This window comes from Phoxinus phoxinus (assembly GCF_949152265.1).
Source record: "Phoxinus phoxinus genome assembly, chromosome: 23".
Taxonomy (NCBI): domain Eukaryota; kingdom Metazoa; phylum Chordata; class Actinopteri; order Cypriniformes; family Leuciscidae; genus Phoxinus; species Phoxinus phoxinus.
Window position 1 is genome coordinate 9427153 of NC_136898.1, and position 18390 is coordinate 9445542.

Consider the following 18390-nt stretch of genomic DNA (forward strand, 5'->3'; position numbering starts at 1 on the left):
TGTCAGTATCTTGCCGCGCTATTGGTTTGACTGATATAGTAGGCAACCGCGTTTGCCTGCATATTTACGGGGACATTTTATCATTTCGGGGGAAAATGTGCAATAAATGGGAGTGGCAACACTTTTCATATCGTTGAGAATAAAACAACCGTCCTAACTTTACAAATTCAGGTTCTCCCTCCATGGGGATCATCCATTTCGAAAAGTAAAGCAGATACGGACCCTCGGCCCACCGTCTACTCCATCAAACTCCCTCATCAGCCGCTCTCTCTCTCTCTCTCGCTCTCTCGCTCTGCATTAAGAGGATTGGCTCCCAGAGAGAATGAAAGAGAGAGAGCTGCTGTTTGTGTTGTCCAGTCTCCCTTAAAGGACATTAAGAAAAAGGGAGGGGGGAGGGGATATTTGGTTTGTTTGTTTACCGCAGTATTCCCGGAGCAGATCGTTACAACCGCGCGCTTGTTTGCCATCCTGACAATTTACTAAAATGTAAATGTGTTCTCTGTAGGATGACACTGCAGAGATTGCAAGTTGATTTGCTGATATGTTCATTCTCAATGTCTTTCAGCAAACCAGCTTACAATGTATCTGGCTGCCATAAAAACAACAACACTCATCTACTACACAGAGTGTTTTAATATTAGAATATTAATAATAAGCACTTTCGTTTTATATGCACAATTACATTTTATAGCAGGTGGTGGAGGTGGAGGGCAACAGCCTGTCACTCACAGATCATGTGATCCTGTGTGTTCACTGTGCATAAGATGACAAGTGAGTGTGTGGGAATGGGATTACATCGGCACACCATCTGCTGGCTGACATGCAGAACTGCAAAAATACACAGGAAGATCATTTCAAGGCACATGCGCTGTGGGTTTCTAAAGCAAACATGTGGTTGAATACTGCACTGCTGAGCATTTCTTTTGACTCAGGTTGAAGGTGTAACCGTTCACATGATGACATCATTGTCTTCTCTGTCTGTTTAAAATTCCCATGATGGTGATGTCACCACTGGGCAATGCCTCAGGACAAAGGGCAATATATGCTTCAAAATCTTCAAATCAAAACTAGTCAACAATATACACCAGAATCAAATTGATGCACACCTTTTGCTTTTCACATTTAAAAAAGAAAAGAGAGACAAAGAAGAGGGAGGGGACTAGAGCTGCATTTGAACCTGTAGAGCTGGTCTGATCATTTCGAAACATTCTGTGCAGGAAAAGCAAATGAATGGCCAGAGATTCCTAAGCATTAAGCAATGGCTTCAATGTACACGTCTACAAGTGTACATCTGTACTTACAAGAATATAGAGAAAATAATTAGTATAAGGGATAGTTAAGGTATGTAATGGAACATACCTGATTTTATTTTTACCCAGAACATTCCATTAAATTTAAATATTTAAATAGAGCAAGTGCTTAATACATACATGCAGTACTGTTCTTATTATCAAAGTTGAAACTGTGATAACTGTTCATATTTTTTTGGAGGATTCTTCAAAATGTCTTTACTGTTGTGTGTTGTCCCTTTTGATCAATTTAACTCATGCTTGCTAAATAAAAGTATCAATTTCTTTTAAAAAAAAAATACCCCCACAGTTTTTGGACAGTAGTGTATGATTAGCAGGATTCAACAAAAGCATCTTATTTACAAAACATGCTCTGAGAATTGAACAAGCAAAGTACTGTGTTGCGTTAATGGTTGATACACATCAGTAAAGGAATGTGATGCTAATATCAGAGGTTCCCTCACAGCAGAGAGGACATAAGTGTTTTGGAAGAATGAAAGTAAATAGTTTCCAGTGAAAGCAGTTACCAAACATGTTCTCCTCTATGCCCTTAATCTTTCCAGAAATTCTTGTTGTTTTTCTTCTTTTGTTGTCTTTTGCCCTGCCTATATCAAGACGTTCACAGAAACAAGCATACACACACACAAAAAACGACATAATGATAACCCTAACCCTAAATATGAGCAACTGTAATAGTAATGCTTACCTTAGCAAACATACAGTATGTTTACTGATTTGTGCTGTATATGACAACTTGATTGACAGAGCATGCAATAACTGCAGTGTATCATAGCTTTCAGCTAAAGGACTGGAAGAAGATCGTTCACATTCTGTCACATCCGAATAAATGTGAAACCGAGTAACTGATCTGTATTCTGTGAGATGCGTTACCAAATTAGGCAATAGTATGCATTATATCATGAAATTACGCAACCCAATGAGGGAGATTAAATATGCATATTGTGTAAATAGCTTTAAATTGCTTAAAAAAATGCATGCTTTATTTTAGTGCTACTCACTGCATGACAGCGGCAGCTCGCTTAATATGCAGAGAGCCATAAAAACGTCCCGTTCCTGACAAAGCTCTGGTAAACACTGCTAGTGTTTATAAACAGTAAAGTGGTGAAACAAATCAGTGCAAAATTAATTTTGGTAATGTGTTGTTTGCAGTGGCTTGAATTGAGGAGTGTCCGGGTCTCTTGAGGGTTTAACTGCTACTGTGGACTGTGGAGTCGTCCCAGCTGACACTGAGCTCTCCCAGCTGCCCCGGGCACATCTCCACAGCAGCTGGGGTCACACCCACCATTTCCACCACACAGAAACGCTCTCACAGTTTCATCTGGTGAGCTGCTTCAAACAAATCACTTAACAGTACAGCTTACTGTCCAACTGAAAAAATAAATGATCACAAAATACAACTTTTAAAGTGTTTTCCGTTTACATTTTTTTTTCTGGAATGCGTTTTAATGGTATAATTAAATGATTAGTTCACATAAATAAAAACGTATAAATTGTTATCAATTACTCACCCATATGTTGTTCCAATCCCGTAAAACGTTTGTTCATCTTCGAAACACAAATTAACATGTTGTAAATTAAATCTGAGAGATTTCTGTCCCTCCGTTGAGTCCAGGCAACTACTACTTTAGATTTCAAAAAGTTCGTAAAACTAATACATATGAATCGAGCGGTTTAGACCAAATTTCCTGAAGAGACTCGACCAGTTTATATGATGAACAGATTGAATTTAGGCTTTTATTCACATATAAATACTAATCTGCAAACAAACAGAAGATCAACCGTACTTGCTTGAAGCCTAAGAACAAATCTCATTGGTTCTTGCGGAAGCTCAAACGTGCTGCGTAACACACAAGAATGAACCTCATTTTTGACATGGACATTGCAATTAAACATAGTACAAAACAAGTCTGTAACTGATGCTATGCAAAAAGAGTTTATAGCTATTGCTAATTTTCAACCTCATTGGTTCTCGCACGTCAAGCAAGCATGCTTGAGCTTCTGTTTACCATATCTGATGTGTGTGTTGATAAATGATTATATACTGTATGAATAAAAGTCTAGATTAAATCTGTGCATCATATAAAGCGATCGTGTCTCTTCAGAGAATTTGGATTAAACCACTCAATTCATATGGATTAGCTTTATGATCTATTTATGAACTTTTTGAAGCGTCATAGTAGTTGCATGGACTGTCAATGGACGGACAGAAATCTCTCACATTTAATTTACAATATGTTAATTTGTGTTTCGAAGATGAACGAACGTTTTACGAGTAATTGATGAAAGAATTAAAAAAAAATTTGTAAACGATCCCTTTAAATTGTAATAATCAAAACTGCAAAATTCTATTTAATTCATAAAACTTTAAAAATGTCATAATTTATAAAAATGTTAACAATAAAAATGCCCAATAAAATGTTTATTTATTTATTCTGTGTCTGTTTTTTTATGATTAAATACAAATGATTAAATACAAATGATTAAATACAAATGATTAAATACAAATGATTAAATACAAATGTATTATCAAAAACAGTGGTAATCAAATGCATGCATTCAACTTTATCAATTTAATTAATCTTTTAAAATAAAATTTAATTTGAACAATTCCTTTCATTTTTTGGCAGAGGTTTACTGTTTAAATTACACCATGGATGAAAAATTGCAGAACATGCAGAATTCATATTTAAATAGCAGTCTCTTCGCAGTTTAATATTCACAGACACTAGTTCAACTTCATATTACAATTTAATTACTTGTACAACCCTACCTTTGATGTATTAATCCAAATTTTGCCCAATTTGTGACATTCCACGTTATACTGTAGAATCCATTTTTATGACCAGTTCCTCTGTCCACATTGCATTTATATCGGGCCATAACTGAACCCCAATGACTTTCTTTGTATGGACAAAATATTCTGCTGAATTGATATTTAAACATTATACAATTGTAAAACGTGTTTGGCAAGTCAAAGAAAGAGAGTTATTATAGAAGCCACGCATGTCCATGTCTGCAGGTACAAGCTGAAATGAACACAGCTACTTAAAATAGATTGTATTAATAATGAAAAGCAATTAAATGCTGAGGCAGTTGTTTATTTTACTGCATTACTCATGTTAGACATCAACTGATGACGTTCCTATAGCAAACTTTTCAGGTTTTTATTCTCTGTTACGAGAGCTTCACGGCAGTCAAGCTTGGATTATCTTTACACGAAACCCCCAGAATTCCAAGCATTCGGAGCGCCAGGCGGGCTCTGCCAGCTGTTAAGACTCTGGCACAGGGATCACTGACTCATAACTACTCGGTGACCAGGATCCTGTTAACATGATCCTAGTTCCGTGTCAGTACTGGCGAGCACACTGGCTTCTAAAACCCATGATCTAATTGGGCTGTTTCCAGTAAAAGTCAATGACGGGTCAAGATGCTAAAATTAAATGAGGAAAACCGAGAGAGACTCCTTCAAATGTTACTTGCGGACATTCTTCAAAAGAAATCTTTGGGTTTAGATCTACATGAGGGTGAATAAATGAATAGGTGAGTGAATGAATAATTGCTGTACAGGATTCAGAATTCAGGATACTTAAGCAATCTAACCAAAACTTCCTCTTTGTTTTCAGCTGTTTTTTTACTCAGACAAAAGGTCTCTTCAGACAACCATCAGTGAGGCTTCTTTCAGGCATCCAACACACCTGTTCAGTACAGCTCTGAAAAACCAATCATGGGAGACACATGCGCCCACTCAGCAGAAACCCCTAATATACTCCCTTTTTAGCCTCGGAGAGGAAAGGACAAGAGAATAGCCTACAGCACCAGATAAAACACAAGACATCATTACCACACATTCACACCACAGATCAAACCTTTGAAATTGTTTATTATACTACTAAACCTATCCACTTTCCCTCCAAAGTCTCTCTCTTCTCTCTCACTCCGGTTCTTTGTTTTAAAGGGATAATTCACCCAAAAATGCCATTTTTGTCATCACTTACTCACTATGTTCCAAACATGTACAGTATGAGTTTCTTTCTTCTGTTGAACGCAAAAGAAGAAATTTTGTAGAATGTTGGTAATTAAACAGTTGACAGTAGCCATTGACTTCCATAGTATTTTTTCCTACTATGGAAGTCAATGGCTACTGTCGACTGTTAGATTACAACATTCTTTAAAATATCTTTTGTTTTGGGCAGAACTTGAGGATAAGTTATTTTTTATCTCTTAAAATATTTTTTCTTTTTTTCTTTGTTTTATGTTTCAAATATATGCTGTTATTTAGAATTTTCTATTCATCAAAGACCCCTGAAAAAAGTATAGTCCTAATGGTTTCTACAAACATATAAGCAGCACAATTCTTTTCAACATTTCAAAAGAAATTTGAAAGTTTCTTGAGCACCAAATCAGCATATTAGAATGATTTATGAAGAATCATTACAATATAATAAAATGGAAACCAGTTACACTAACTGTAAAAAAAAAAAATGTTGCCAATTACTTATTTGTCATATTTTTACATTACATTATATTGTAATACAATTTCACAATATTACTGTTTTTAATATTGTTTGTATTTTTGATTAACTAAATAGCCCCGGAGACCTTTTGAATGGTAGTGACCTTTTGAAAACTTTTGAGTGGTAGTGTCACTAATTTTTTCTCTGTTGTCTACAACCAATGTTTTGGATACTGCCCTCATAAAAAACACAATCAGTGGCAAAACATTCACTAACATCTCAAACATTCTGGACCTACAAACCACATCTGCATCATTACTTATGAATAAAGTATAAAAAAGATCTGACCAAACATTTAAAAAAAAATCTAATGTGTCTAAATACAATTAGAATTTAACATTTTCCCACAAGTGTAAAAAACAAAGTGTTTCTTTGCCGTTTCCTCTATATTTTGGCTTTGCATAAGGACCCTCCCAGTTGTGGTTCCGGATGATTTGAGGTGCTGGTTTAACTAAGGTCTAATTAAAACCCAAAATGATCTCTTTCCTGATGCTGATGCTATCTCTCATCATTCACATCCACCCTTCCCCCTATTCCATCATCGCTCACGTAGGCACGGATGACTCGCAAGATTCAAGTCCCAACTGAAGCCATGGTCCTGTCAACCCTTGGGAACCTCTTTTTCTTTGTCTCTAACTACAAATCAAACTCCACAATGAAATGGGGTGGAGGGAACATTTTATGGCTTCTCAAAACCTGACTCTATAACGTGAAAAGAAAATTAAATACGATACCACCACAACCAGCCACAAGTTTCAACGAAATTCCCCGCCCAGTCAATGATCTCTAGCTGAAGGCTACCAGAGAGTCTTACAACACAGTCCCTACATGACATCATAGTGTTGTGTCACAAAGTTTCACACGATGAGCTATACCACTGAGACAAATTGCAGGCTATCAACTGGCTAAGAAAAAATACCAGAAACACAAGTTTGATGTCCTGTGTGTGAGGTAAAGATGGGAGTCTACGCCTTGGCTGGACATAAAATACCAATCTAATTAAATCGCACACTATGAAGGATGACTTGCGTGTCATAACACATCAAGACATTAAAGACAGCGGTACTATCAAAGCAAAACCTGAGCAGTACCTTCTTTGATGATGGTGGGTCGTTTTCTCGGCTGGATCTTCCTAAACTTCCCTTTAAAGTCTGCTGGAGTGAACATATGTATGGAGAGACTAGCCATCTGGACCAAAACAATCCCATCCTGGCACTGAGTTTCGCATGGGTTACCATCCACCACAACTCCGGCACTGTTGACATCCTCCACTGACATATCCGACACGGATGACAAAGAGAGGGACTGCTTTTCACCTGCTCAGGATCAGCATGGATACGGATCTCCAGAGAAGTTCCTCTCAGTTCTGTCTGACTCTTCTTTTGAGTTGTTTTGTCCCTCTTTCCTCTGTACTGGGTACATGAGCTTTAAAGTGTGAATTAAATCAGAGAGGGATGAGTGCTAATGCTCTCTGTCTGCTCTCACAGGTCCAGGCTGTTTAGCCAGTTACAGTAACACGCCTGAATGGGGCAGGTGTTGAATTACTCAAGACGGACACGCCTCTTTTGTGTGAGAGAGGGTGGAGATTTTGAAAGTAAAGGAGGAGAGATGGGGCAAGTGAAAAGTGTGACTGCGTACAGTGTTTATTTTAAAGTGCTTTAAAAACACTGCCATTTGGGAATAGAAAGCAACCTATCAAAATGACTTGCTTCTGGTTTATATTAACTTGTTTTATGTTTTGCATCCAAGGTGTTTTCAAAACGGTCGTCAAGGCATCATGTCCCCCGAGTTTGATTCCCAAATGCTATGTGCTCACAAAACAAACACATCATTTATAGGTTGTTTTTTTATAAAGTCAGTGTTTATTTGGACCACCTTTTAATGACATTAAGCTAACAAATAGCCACACTGTTCACTGACCTGCAGGCGTTGCTGGTTTTATGAAGTAAACTTTTTGAAGGCCAACATGGAACAACTACTTTATTCTGTCTCTCTCTCCAAGTGGCCCTGGCTGAAAGTGCTGATGAAAAAGAGGGGAAAAGAAACCGAGAGACTGACCACTCCTTCGCGAGAACACAAAACAGCCCTTTTCTTCAATAAACAACATTTTGATGCAAATCCAAAAAGGGTCAGCGTCTCTTCCCAAGGGCCGTCCCAGCCATCTCAGAGCTGCAGAATTAACTGAAGGCTACTCTGTCTTTACGCCTGAAAAAATAAAGTTTTTTTTATTTTTTATGAAATAAAGTCAAGCACAGACTGGCTGTATGAACAGCTTGCTAATAATTTCAAAGTCAAAACAAAGAATACAAACTTCCTATCGACCCTCTAGAAACGCCCAAGCAACAGTTAGTACACCACAGAAACTATGACAATGTGCTGGCAATTGCACAAATGTTATGGAGGCAAATTTTCCATGTACAAACAATCATATTTTTCAGAAAATTAAAAAATCTAGTTTTCAAGTTACAAATTAGAAAAAGGCCCCATGAAAAACAGCATTTGTCAAAGCTAAATGACACGTCTGAATGTACAATGACATGTGACCTGGACACACCCAAATGTTTATGTTTGAATGTATGAAATCTAAAAACACACATAAGAAGAAGAAAACACACAAAAACTCCCTGCCCGTTCACACAGAAAAAAAGTATTTAAAGTCCCCCTGTAGTCAATCATTTTATCCCTTAAAACTCATATTTCATCCCCAAAAGTACATATTTAAATGTTTTTTTCCTGTGAAAAAAAGATTTCTTCATGGCTTAAAATAGCTTGAATGCAACTCTACCCTCTTGCTTCATTTAGTATACGTGGAGGCATGCATATGCTAATTAGCCCCGCCTTCACTCACGTCAGCTCACAGATTCACTCGGCCAACTTACTGAGGTAAACACTGCACAATGGTGTCACTCTTTACAACGTTGAACACATACCTGTAATTAATATGATTAGCCTTTTGCTTGACTATATTATCAAACAGCTAATAATGTGTTGCTAATGTTACACAAACCATGTTCCCGTTCGCCATCTCAGTCTGCCTTCTAACATTCATCCGAAATGCTTTAAACAATTCAGAACGTTAGTGGAGAAAGGCATATAGTTCATCATAACATCGTAATATACATAATTTATATATGATGTATATAAATGCGTATGTATACATATATGATGTATACATACACCATCAGTGTATGAATGAGTGAATGAATGGGTGAATGTGAGGCAAAATGTAAAGCGTTTTGGTGGCCATTGTGTCTGTGAAAGCGCTATATAAATGCAATCCATTTACCATTTACCCGCTATATTGCTAAATCTACCCGATTTTTCATATCAACAAAAAACCTGGCATCTCCCGAGACTCGCCTGCTAGTTCGCTTTTAATGTTATGCTAAAGCCCGCCAGCACATTGACGTGATTGGTCACAAGGTAGTATGTGACGTCAGAAACACCAGAGTCTTTTTTTCACAGCAGTTTTCAGGAGAGAATACTCAGCAATGGTGTTGACATGAATTTTCACATGGTTTTGTCATTAAAAAAACACCCCACAGACATATAAACAACATTAAAAACTTGATTTTCACCACAGGGGGACTGTGGAATGGGGGGAAAACGCAAGGTTGAACTGATTTTTTGTTTGTTTTTAGAGCGCTGTCATGTGCGAGACGCTGCAAAAGACGCAAGACGCGAGCTCAGCGGTTATACACGTCCATCTAGAGCGTGTTTACATCGAAAAACAATGGAAAAGTAGCGCATTGGAATGGAAAACCGCGTTCTGAATGGTCCCTAAGGCCATGCAAGCATGAAAACTCATCATCCCATCCTTTAAAAATGTGTCATCTTTATATAACAGATAAAAATACAAAGAACCCTGCAAATACCACTGGCCTACCCGAAAATAGCGCACTTAATTGGTGCAGCCTAATTACTGGAGATAACCTAGAACTCCAGACTGTGCGCACACACAATCGTGATCACCACATCAAGGCAGGGTTTGTTATTATGTAATCGCCAGTGATCTTCAGATTCCTCAGATGGCAGTTAGGACTGGTCTGCCAGGAGAGTGACGCCACATGGACAGAAAGGCATTCTGAGACACTGTCAAGTGACTTCATGAAGTGAAGTGTCAATATTTACACATTTCGACAAGTTCGGCAAATGATTTTGAGGCGTCCACTGGCTCTTCATCTCAAGGGCACTTTGAGATGCTCTTCTATTGATCTCTCTCTCAACAATTTACGCATTAGCAGAGTCATGTTTCAAAAGCTCTTCAGTTAAAACGATAAAGAAAAGTGGAACTGTGATTTAGAAACTGTGAAAATGGCATGAAAGCTTGGTGGAAGATCTAAAGAGAGTCAGAAACACAAAACAGAGATTTTTTAAGAGGTGTTTTAGATTCAACTGTGAAAATTAGAAAAGGGGAGTGGATGCAGCGAGTTCTCATTACAAACATTTCTATCAAGAATTGTGAGGGAAATGAAGTGTGAGGCTGCCCTCTAGAGTTTAGTAGACGTACAGTTCTCAAACAAGTTTTATGAGAAGCTTAAAATATGCTATCCAAATAACTTCAACCAAAGCTAATGTTAAGAAGCTACATTTCAGCAAAAAATATTGTCCTTTCTACATTATAATTTTATTTATAATAACACGTTAATGTAATTAATAACATGTACTAACTCAACCATTAAAAGTTTTTCTTCAGTTTTCAGTCACATGATCTTCAAAAATCAAAATTGGTGCTTTGAATAAAAAATTCGTATTATTATCAATGTTGAAAAACAGTTGTGTTGCTTAATATTTTTGTGCAAACTGATACATTACCTTTTTCATGATTATTTGATGAATAGTTGTTCAATTAAACTTTTATTTGAAATATAATATACCGGCCATATATTTTATGGCATAAAGTATGTAAAAGCATTAAAATACATGCATACTTTATTTTAGGCCAAACTTAAAATGCAACACTCAACAGTGTCCCTTTAAGCGTACATCCCTTCAAGGGATCCCTGTAAGCTTCCAATACAATATAAGATGTCTCTAAAAAGTATTATGGTAACAGTTTAGAGCTTTACACTTGACAATAAGGTTCCATTTGTTAACATTAGTTCATTCATTAACATAAGATTCTCCTAACGACTAATGAACAATGTATTTTTACAGCATTTATTCATCTTTGTTCATGTTAGTTCATAAAAATTAAATAGTAATTTTTTCCATCCATCCATCATTCTCCAAATCTCTTATCCTCTGTAGGTTGTACATTGTTATGTCAATTCACATTACATTAATGTAAACAGATACAACTTTCAATAATAATAAAAAGATTAGTTAATTCAATTAATGTTGAAATCATCCATAATAATTTGTTTATTTATAACTATTGTTAGTACAAGGTTAGCTAATATCAACAAATGAAACATTATAAAGTGTTACTGAAATTTAATATTTTCTATTTTTAGATCGCAGAAAGTGATCAACGCTAGTTACAGTGTACATCACTCTGATCGCTTTAAAGCTAAAACTGCTTTTTTCTGTCTAAAAAAGCATCAAAAGAGACAAAGATATACAATGATTTGAGGAAAAGTGATGTGGAAATGGATGGAGATAGAGGTGTAAGAACAATGCAGTGTTGCTATGGCTGTCCTTTTTTGCAGCTCTTACTCCCCAGTTAATAATTCATGACTTGAGCTTTTGAAAAACAGCCAGAGTGAGAGGAGAGACATACATAATATAGAAACAGCAGGTGAAACAGTGAAGAACTCGACTAAAAACCGCTCACCATAGCACAGTAGCTAGTTTCAAATGCAATTCATCTCTGTTTCTAAAACTACCTGTCAGAAGCTGTTATATAAAATAATCCTGTAAGCGCACACTAACCTACACACAATAACCAAGACCATCTCTCTAAGATTACATAACTAAGTGGGCAGTGCATCACACATTCAGTCGAGTCTCTCAGTGACAGTAAAATGTGTGCTCTTGTATGCACTAGTATGGACAGAATGTAAAACAATTAGATCTGCACTTCCTGAAGAAAATACCAGTGCTTGCAAAAGCAGCAATCACAATCATTTATGCAAACATCAAGATGATGTCATCTCTGTTGTTTAGATTTTGAACGACAACACTCTGCCAATTCATAATAGGAAAATAAAAAATGAAAACCCTAGTGTTGCTTTAATGCCATATGCCCTTCTTTCTTCTTTGGACCACAAAATGATTTTTTTTTTAACTTGATTTCCCAAAATGTGTGTGCTTTTTCTGGGTGAGACAGAGTGAACTGTGGTACTAATAGAGATGAACCTTATATTGTCGTAGTCGTGTGTTTATTAGACATGTTTGGAGTTTCTGCATGAGAGCGCCCTCTGGCTTTCAGATGGAGTAGCATTTAATACTGTAAAAAAATAAAATAATCACAGCCTTTGCAAAATCACGTGCGGTTAAATTTCAATTAATCGAGCAGCCCTATGGCACGTTTCGCATGGGATCATTCTGTAATACTTCTGTTTTTTTGTTGTTGTTTTTTTATGCTGGTCCCTATTCACTGCCATTATGGATGAGCGCGAGCGGGTGTAATGTTGTGAACTCAAAAACAAAGGAGAGCTGGAACCAAATGTTCTAGTTTTATTCAAAATAATATCCACATGAGTTTTATTGACAAAAATAAACAAATCAAACACAAAGACCAGACAACCATGAAGAGAATGAGTGCACCAAACATAACATACATGTAGGAACAAGACTAGACAAACACAAGAAACACTGGGGTATAAATACACAAAGACTAACAGACTAACAAGGGACAGGTGTAGATGATGAGTAGACATGGAAACAAATGAGGTAGACACTAGGCTTGTTTGAGATGTGAGGGGAGGAGTGAAAAAGGTGCAGTCAAGACGGACAGTTCTCTCTTCTCGTAGTGGATCAGACACCAATGAGATCGAAGGAAGATATAGCGGGATTCACATTCATGCGCTGTGTTGCTAATAAACTGGATGTAATTTAAGTTCGGTTGCTTTTATATGAAAATAAATATCATGAACAAGACACCCAAAGTACTTGTTATTCAATTCCATTTGCAAAACGTTTATCAGTATTTTTTTACTTTAATACAGACATGTTTTTATATTTTTATAGAAATATGACAATCACATAACCCATAGAGAGATTGCACTGTCAGAGAGTTTGGAAATATTCACACATAATGCAAATTTTTAAAGAATTTATGCACATAAAAACATGATATCAGAAATTTTAAATCAAAATGTTTAAAAGAGAACAATTTTTACACGGTTGTTTAAACCAAAATGCATTAAACTGTCGTCAGCAAGTCGTTTCCGATCTGACTGCAGAATCCGACACGGCCGCCTCGCCGTCGCGAGAGTTTTTTGACATACGTCAGCATGACATCAGAACAAGTCGGACCACACTCGGACACATTTCTAACCGGGATGTAGTGATCACCGGTGATCGGTTCTGCGCAGATTTTACTCATCGCAAACGAGCCTAATGCAACAAGGGAAAACAGGAACTAAACACAGGAAGTGAACACAGAAACAGTTGGAACAGAAAATACACTACAACATAAAAGTCCTTTTCATAACAAGGGACCACAAGACTGGGATCGTGATAGCGGGACTTTTATTTAAATTATTCTCCTTTTGTGGTCCAAAAAAGAAAGAAGGGGATATGGCAACAGGGTGAGCAAATGATGGCTTAATTTTCATTTTAGGGTAAACTGTCCTTTATAAGTCCATGGGAAATTTGAAGATAGAAATCAAAAGTTATCTTCACTAACTGCAGATCAGGATATGACTGACAAAACAAACCGCAAAACAGTGCAACCTAAAATCCAATGAACTATTTGACAGACCTATGCAAGCTATTCCACATATTGGATCAACATTTGTATAACAAATTATTAGAATTATTAACAAAACATGTCAAGCTTCACAAATGGTTTCAGCAACTGAATGTAAACATTTACAAACCCTCAAGTAAACACACATGGTTCAGAGCAATGAAGACGGCTGTCCGCTTTTGTCTGAACTACATGTAGGCTAATGAATAAAGCACAGATACAAAAGCTGTTCCTGCCTGGTGAAAACAGATAGACTCAAAACAATCCTCACTGGAACATGCGAGGATCAAAATAACAACTGTGGAAAAAATATGAGCTCCAAAAGTCAGTGAGTCCACTATAAAACACTATTTTGTGTAGCCTGTTTAATATTATGTACCGGCATAGCCTAACAAGTTCACATGGTCACTATCACAAATTTGCTTATTTGATTAGTGACAAAATAGAGCAAAACAATTTTACATCATCTATTCTTTGTTCAGTATTTATTTTATAAATATAAATAAAATTTTATTTTATTATAGGCTATATATTTTTTGATTACATTTTGAATCCCTGATGTTCAATTGGGACTTTTGGACTCCACAAATTTCACATAACGAGTAGCCTACGTGTGGTTTGTTGTATTAGCAACTCAGAACTTAGATACAATACATAAACAGTAACATGAATACTGTAATTAAATAATGACAAAAAAAATCTGTCACGATTCACCCTGTTTAGACAAAGGAGGCTGCGATTGTTGCCATGCAGAATACAAAATCATCCAATTTCCTAAAGGTAAAATTTAATATCAGTGATGCTTGATAGCGATCCGTATCAGAAGTAGATGTGTCTCAAAAGCGCGTGAGCTGCCTTAAATAAACCACTTTTAAATATATATATACAGTATTTAAGTCATGCGCAGAATTTCAGTGTATTGTAGGCGCGTTCGACAAAAGCTGCACGCGCCCGTGATGCCCAAAATACTGTGTATGTAGGCAGCAGCACACTCGATTTTGAGCACAGTCAGCCACTATTACATTGTTGTCGTAATCACAGCAGACATCTAACGTTATCTCCATTACAGCTAGAAATGAATTACATTAATTCCGCTTCGTGAACCCAGAACACTGATGGCAACCGTTTAGATACCATACATTATTTCTAATTATGCAAGGGACAGTTTGAAGCCAAATCTGTTGTGTTGTGTTTGTGTCATCAACAGACAAACAAACACAATCTGTGCTGGTGGTCTGGCCTTCCTCACGGCTTCTCCGTCAATTTTAAGCGGTTTCACAAATAAAAGCTTACTGGAATGGACACGGGATTACATTTAACACCCTAAAATCATCGAGCAAAAAAAAAAAATCATACCTTGTGTGTTTGTGTTTAGCAGTTTATATGTTCATATCTTTATCCAAGCGTCGTCGCTGAATTCTATTTTCACTTCATTAGTCTCGCGTCTCCTCTCATCGACTGACAGAAAAAGACGGCCGCAGAGGATGGCAAAACTCCGCCCATAGCGACCAATCAGATTGTAGATATTTACCGAAGAGAGAAATGGAGATCGCTGATTGGCTGAGACGCACGTTCGTCTGTGTCCTTCCATCCGTTAGGTTCTGGAGCGCCTGGAAAGATGCTGCTGGATACTAACAGGTGCAGTCTCAAACAACCCAGTTAAAAGGCATCAAAAGCAATATTTTTAATGGAGTTTACATTTAAAAGAGCACCATTTAATTCAAACTGACTGGGCATTTCATCAATGCATCAATGTTTTTGATGAAGTCTCACCTAGACTGCATTTATTTGATCAAAGAAACAGTAAACCATTTCAAAATGTATTTATGCTGATCAGTTATTATCAATAATTATTGGTGCTCAATTATTAATTGATCAATGTTGAGAACAGTTTTTGCCGCTTAATATTTTTGTGGAAACCATGACACATTTTTGCAGGATTCTTTGATGAATAGTTAAATGTTGTTTATTTTATTCGCACTTACCCCACATTTTTGGATGATAATGTATCACGGTTTCAACAAAAATATTAAGCAGCAACAATGGTTATTAACATTGATGATAATAATAATAGGTGTTTCCTGAGCACCAAATCAGCATATTAGAATGATTTCTGAAGGATCATGTGACATTCATGTTTTGTTATGTATGGCAGTTATACTGAAGATTGGAGTAATGATGCTGAAAATTCAGCTTTGCTATCACAGGAATATCAAATAGAAAACAAATAAATGCAGTCTTGGTGAGCATATACAAGACTTCTTCAAAAAAATGTATATAAAAAAATTATTCCAAACTTTTTATAGTGCAATCCATGCTGTTTTATGTAAAATGGCACAAACACAAGACTGTGAGAATGAACGATAACTCATTTGTGGGGTATACTGTCTTTTATGATAAATTATAAACAATCAACAGGTTTTTTTTTTTTTTAAGAGTTTTAGAAACTCTGTTACAATGATTGAAGTAGTTAAGGAAATCCTTGACACTGGTCAGATTGTCAATTTTATATCGCTTGACACATTCCACGATACTTCGGACTATGAACATATTTACAACTTTGAATGTCTGCATGTATCTTGAGATGTGTAGAAAATCGAACTTATAAATAGTCTACATGAGTATAAAAATAAAATGCTTTTGCATCGTCGTTAAAAAAATGACAAAGTACAAACAAAAACAATGCATGTTATAATATCTTAATACATATGAATGAAAAGTACCTCTTTATCTTGATTGCATGCTTCTGTTCAGTAAACAGTCATCTACTTTGTTGACCAAGACAACTTTGAGGCATTTCCCTTTAATGAGTCTTTTCTGTGAAATGGCAAAGCAAGCATAAAACCCTTTTGCTGTACATTACAAATATCCTCTCACATCCATCACGTTTTCAAACATCTTCATTGAAATTGTACACATTTTTCCTTCATAGAAAATATGCTTTAAAGTTCCTTTGATCTCTCAAAGACGTGCTCTGCAGTAAATACTGTCAGTCTTCTGCATTGGTTTAGTAGTCATTGCTTTTCTTCTTTAAAATCTTTTGAGACAAACAACAAGCCCAGCTCAAGGGCTACGGGCCCGGCATGGTGAAAATGGACGCTGGAGGGGTTCGAGGCTCTAGCTGAAGTGTTCAAAAATGCTTCTCCTCATGGAGAAAACATCAAAGCTAGAGTCATGTGTCTAAAAAGAGCACTCCATATTGGAACAAAAACAGCAGGAATCAACAGTGCCATAAATTGTTCCAGGAAAGACCATCATTCTCCTTTCTGAACAGATAATGGTTATGATAGTCCAACACAATGATCCCTTTTACTCACTGGCTCTTTCACCCATATTGGTTATCCATGTCTGCCAAAGACAGTCGTGGCAAGGAAATTTTTGCAGGGTATTCTGCATTTCGAGAGGGGTCCATGTAGATGGTGGAGCTGGTGAGACTCTTGCGGTCTTTCTTTGAGGCGGAGCGTCGCTGCCAGCGGCAAAGGAGAAGCTCCACCTGCTCTCTGAAGAAGCTGGTGGTCAGGGTGTAGAGGATGGGGTTAAGGGCACTGTTGATAGGAAGAATGAAGATCACCACCCAAGAGTTTATCGTCCCTGGAGAGATAAACAGAAGACATTGATGTCAACAACAGCAGAACTCATTACTGATCATCTTGAATTGAGGATTTGTGACACACTTGGATAGAGGTAACTGGGTCATTTTCAGTAAACAGTGGCTTTTTTGCACGAAAGAAAAAAATAAAAGGATAATTAAACTTTTTATAATTGTATTTGAAAAGGTTAGTTCTAAACTTTTATTTAAATTGTATTCATTACAATTTATTTAATGTAAATGTCAGGCCTAAAATACCAAAATATCTTAAATATGTGGCTATAACCTGGCAAAAATACCAATAGTTATTTATTACATCCACCTTATTTTCTGTGAATGCGCGAGACTTCCGATTCATTAGCGCTACAGTATAAGAATTACAAAGGGCAGTAAGCGGTAAAACTATTTGCGCTACAAACCAGTGTATTATTACGACAATACATTAAAATAATATGGTAAGAAATACCAGTTCGCAGTATCAAGCAGCATAACAAGCTGTTTTGTACAGCTAAAAATAACTGGAAGTGCATGAGACAGACTGGAAGCCTTGACAGATTCAATTTATAAATGACTGCTCTCGCTCTTACATTAAAAAATAAAGTGAATAAGTAACTACGGAAAGCTACTTTATTTTAAACCCATCACAGTAAGTTTGGAACTTGAAATCTTTATTTGAACATATGACTCAAATTAGTTAATTATGGTTGCATCACCCAGTTGTTGTGTGCCTTATTATAAATAACAAGATATTTCTCTTTTAAAATATATTTTGTGTCAACTGCCTTACATTCAAAATGTTATGGGGTTGAAGATTCACGCAAAAAATGAGAAACATGCTTCTGTTTTAACCATAAAATAAAATAAATGGTGCTGCAGAAATATGCAACATACCTGGAATCTCAACTTTTAGAAGAGAGAGTGTTTTGACCAGAAATATGGGTATCCAGCAGAGGGAGTCAGAGAACACAATAAAGAAAAAGCGGTTGGCCACAGCCACATCTTTGTGCAGCCGACTGCGTACATCTGTGGCATTGATGCCGGTTTTATAAATGGAACAGAACATACTGGAGTAAGAAACGACAATCACCAAGAACGCCACCAGATTAAGACCTGTGAATA

General features: G+C 36.6%; 2 protein-coding genes across 5 annotated transcripts in view; both read right to left on the minus strand.

Moving 5' to 3' along the window:
* fryb (furry homolog b) overlaps window positions 1-7320 on the minus strand; it is a 59779-nt gene extending 52459 nt beyond the window's left edge. For all 3 annotated transcript variants that reach the window (XM_079598647.1, XM_079598646.1, XM_079598645.1), the window contains exon 1: window positions 6916-7320. In XM_079598647.1, the coding sequence (XP_079454773.1) occupies window positions 6916-7102 (187 nt within the window). In that variant the 5' untranslated portion in view covers window positions 7103-7320. The remainder of the gene's footprint in view (window positions 1-6915) is intronic.
* Window positions 7321-15973: 8653 nt separating this feature from the next.
* rxfp2a (relaxin family peptide receptor 2a) overlaps window positions 15974-18390 on the minus strand; it is a 42331-nt gene continuing 39914 nt past the window's right edge. For both annotated transcript variants that reach the window (XM_079600520.1, XM_079600521.1), the window contains 2 exons: window positions 18163-18381; window positions 15974-17273 (listed from right to left, as the gene is read on the minus strand). In XM_079600520.1, the coding sequence (XP_079456646.1) occupies window positions 17008-17273; window positions 18163-18381 (485 nt within the window). In that variant the 3' untranslated portion in view covers window positions 15974-17007. The remainder of the gene's footprint in view (window positions 17274-18162; window positions 18382-18390) is intronic.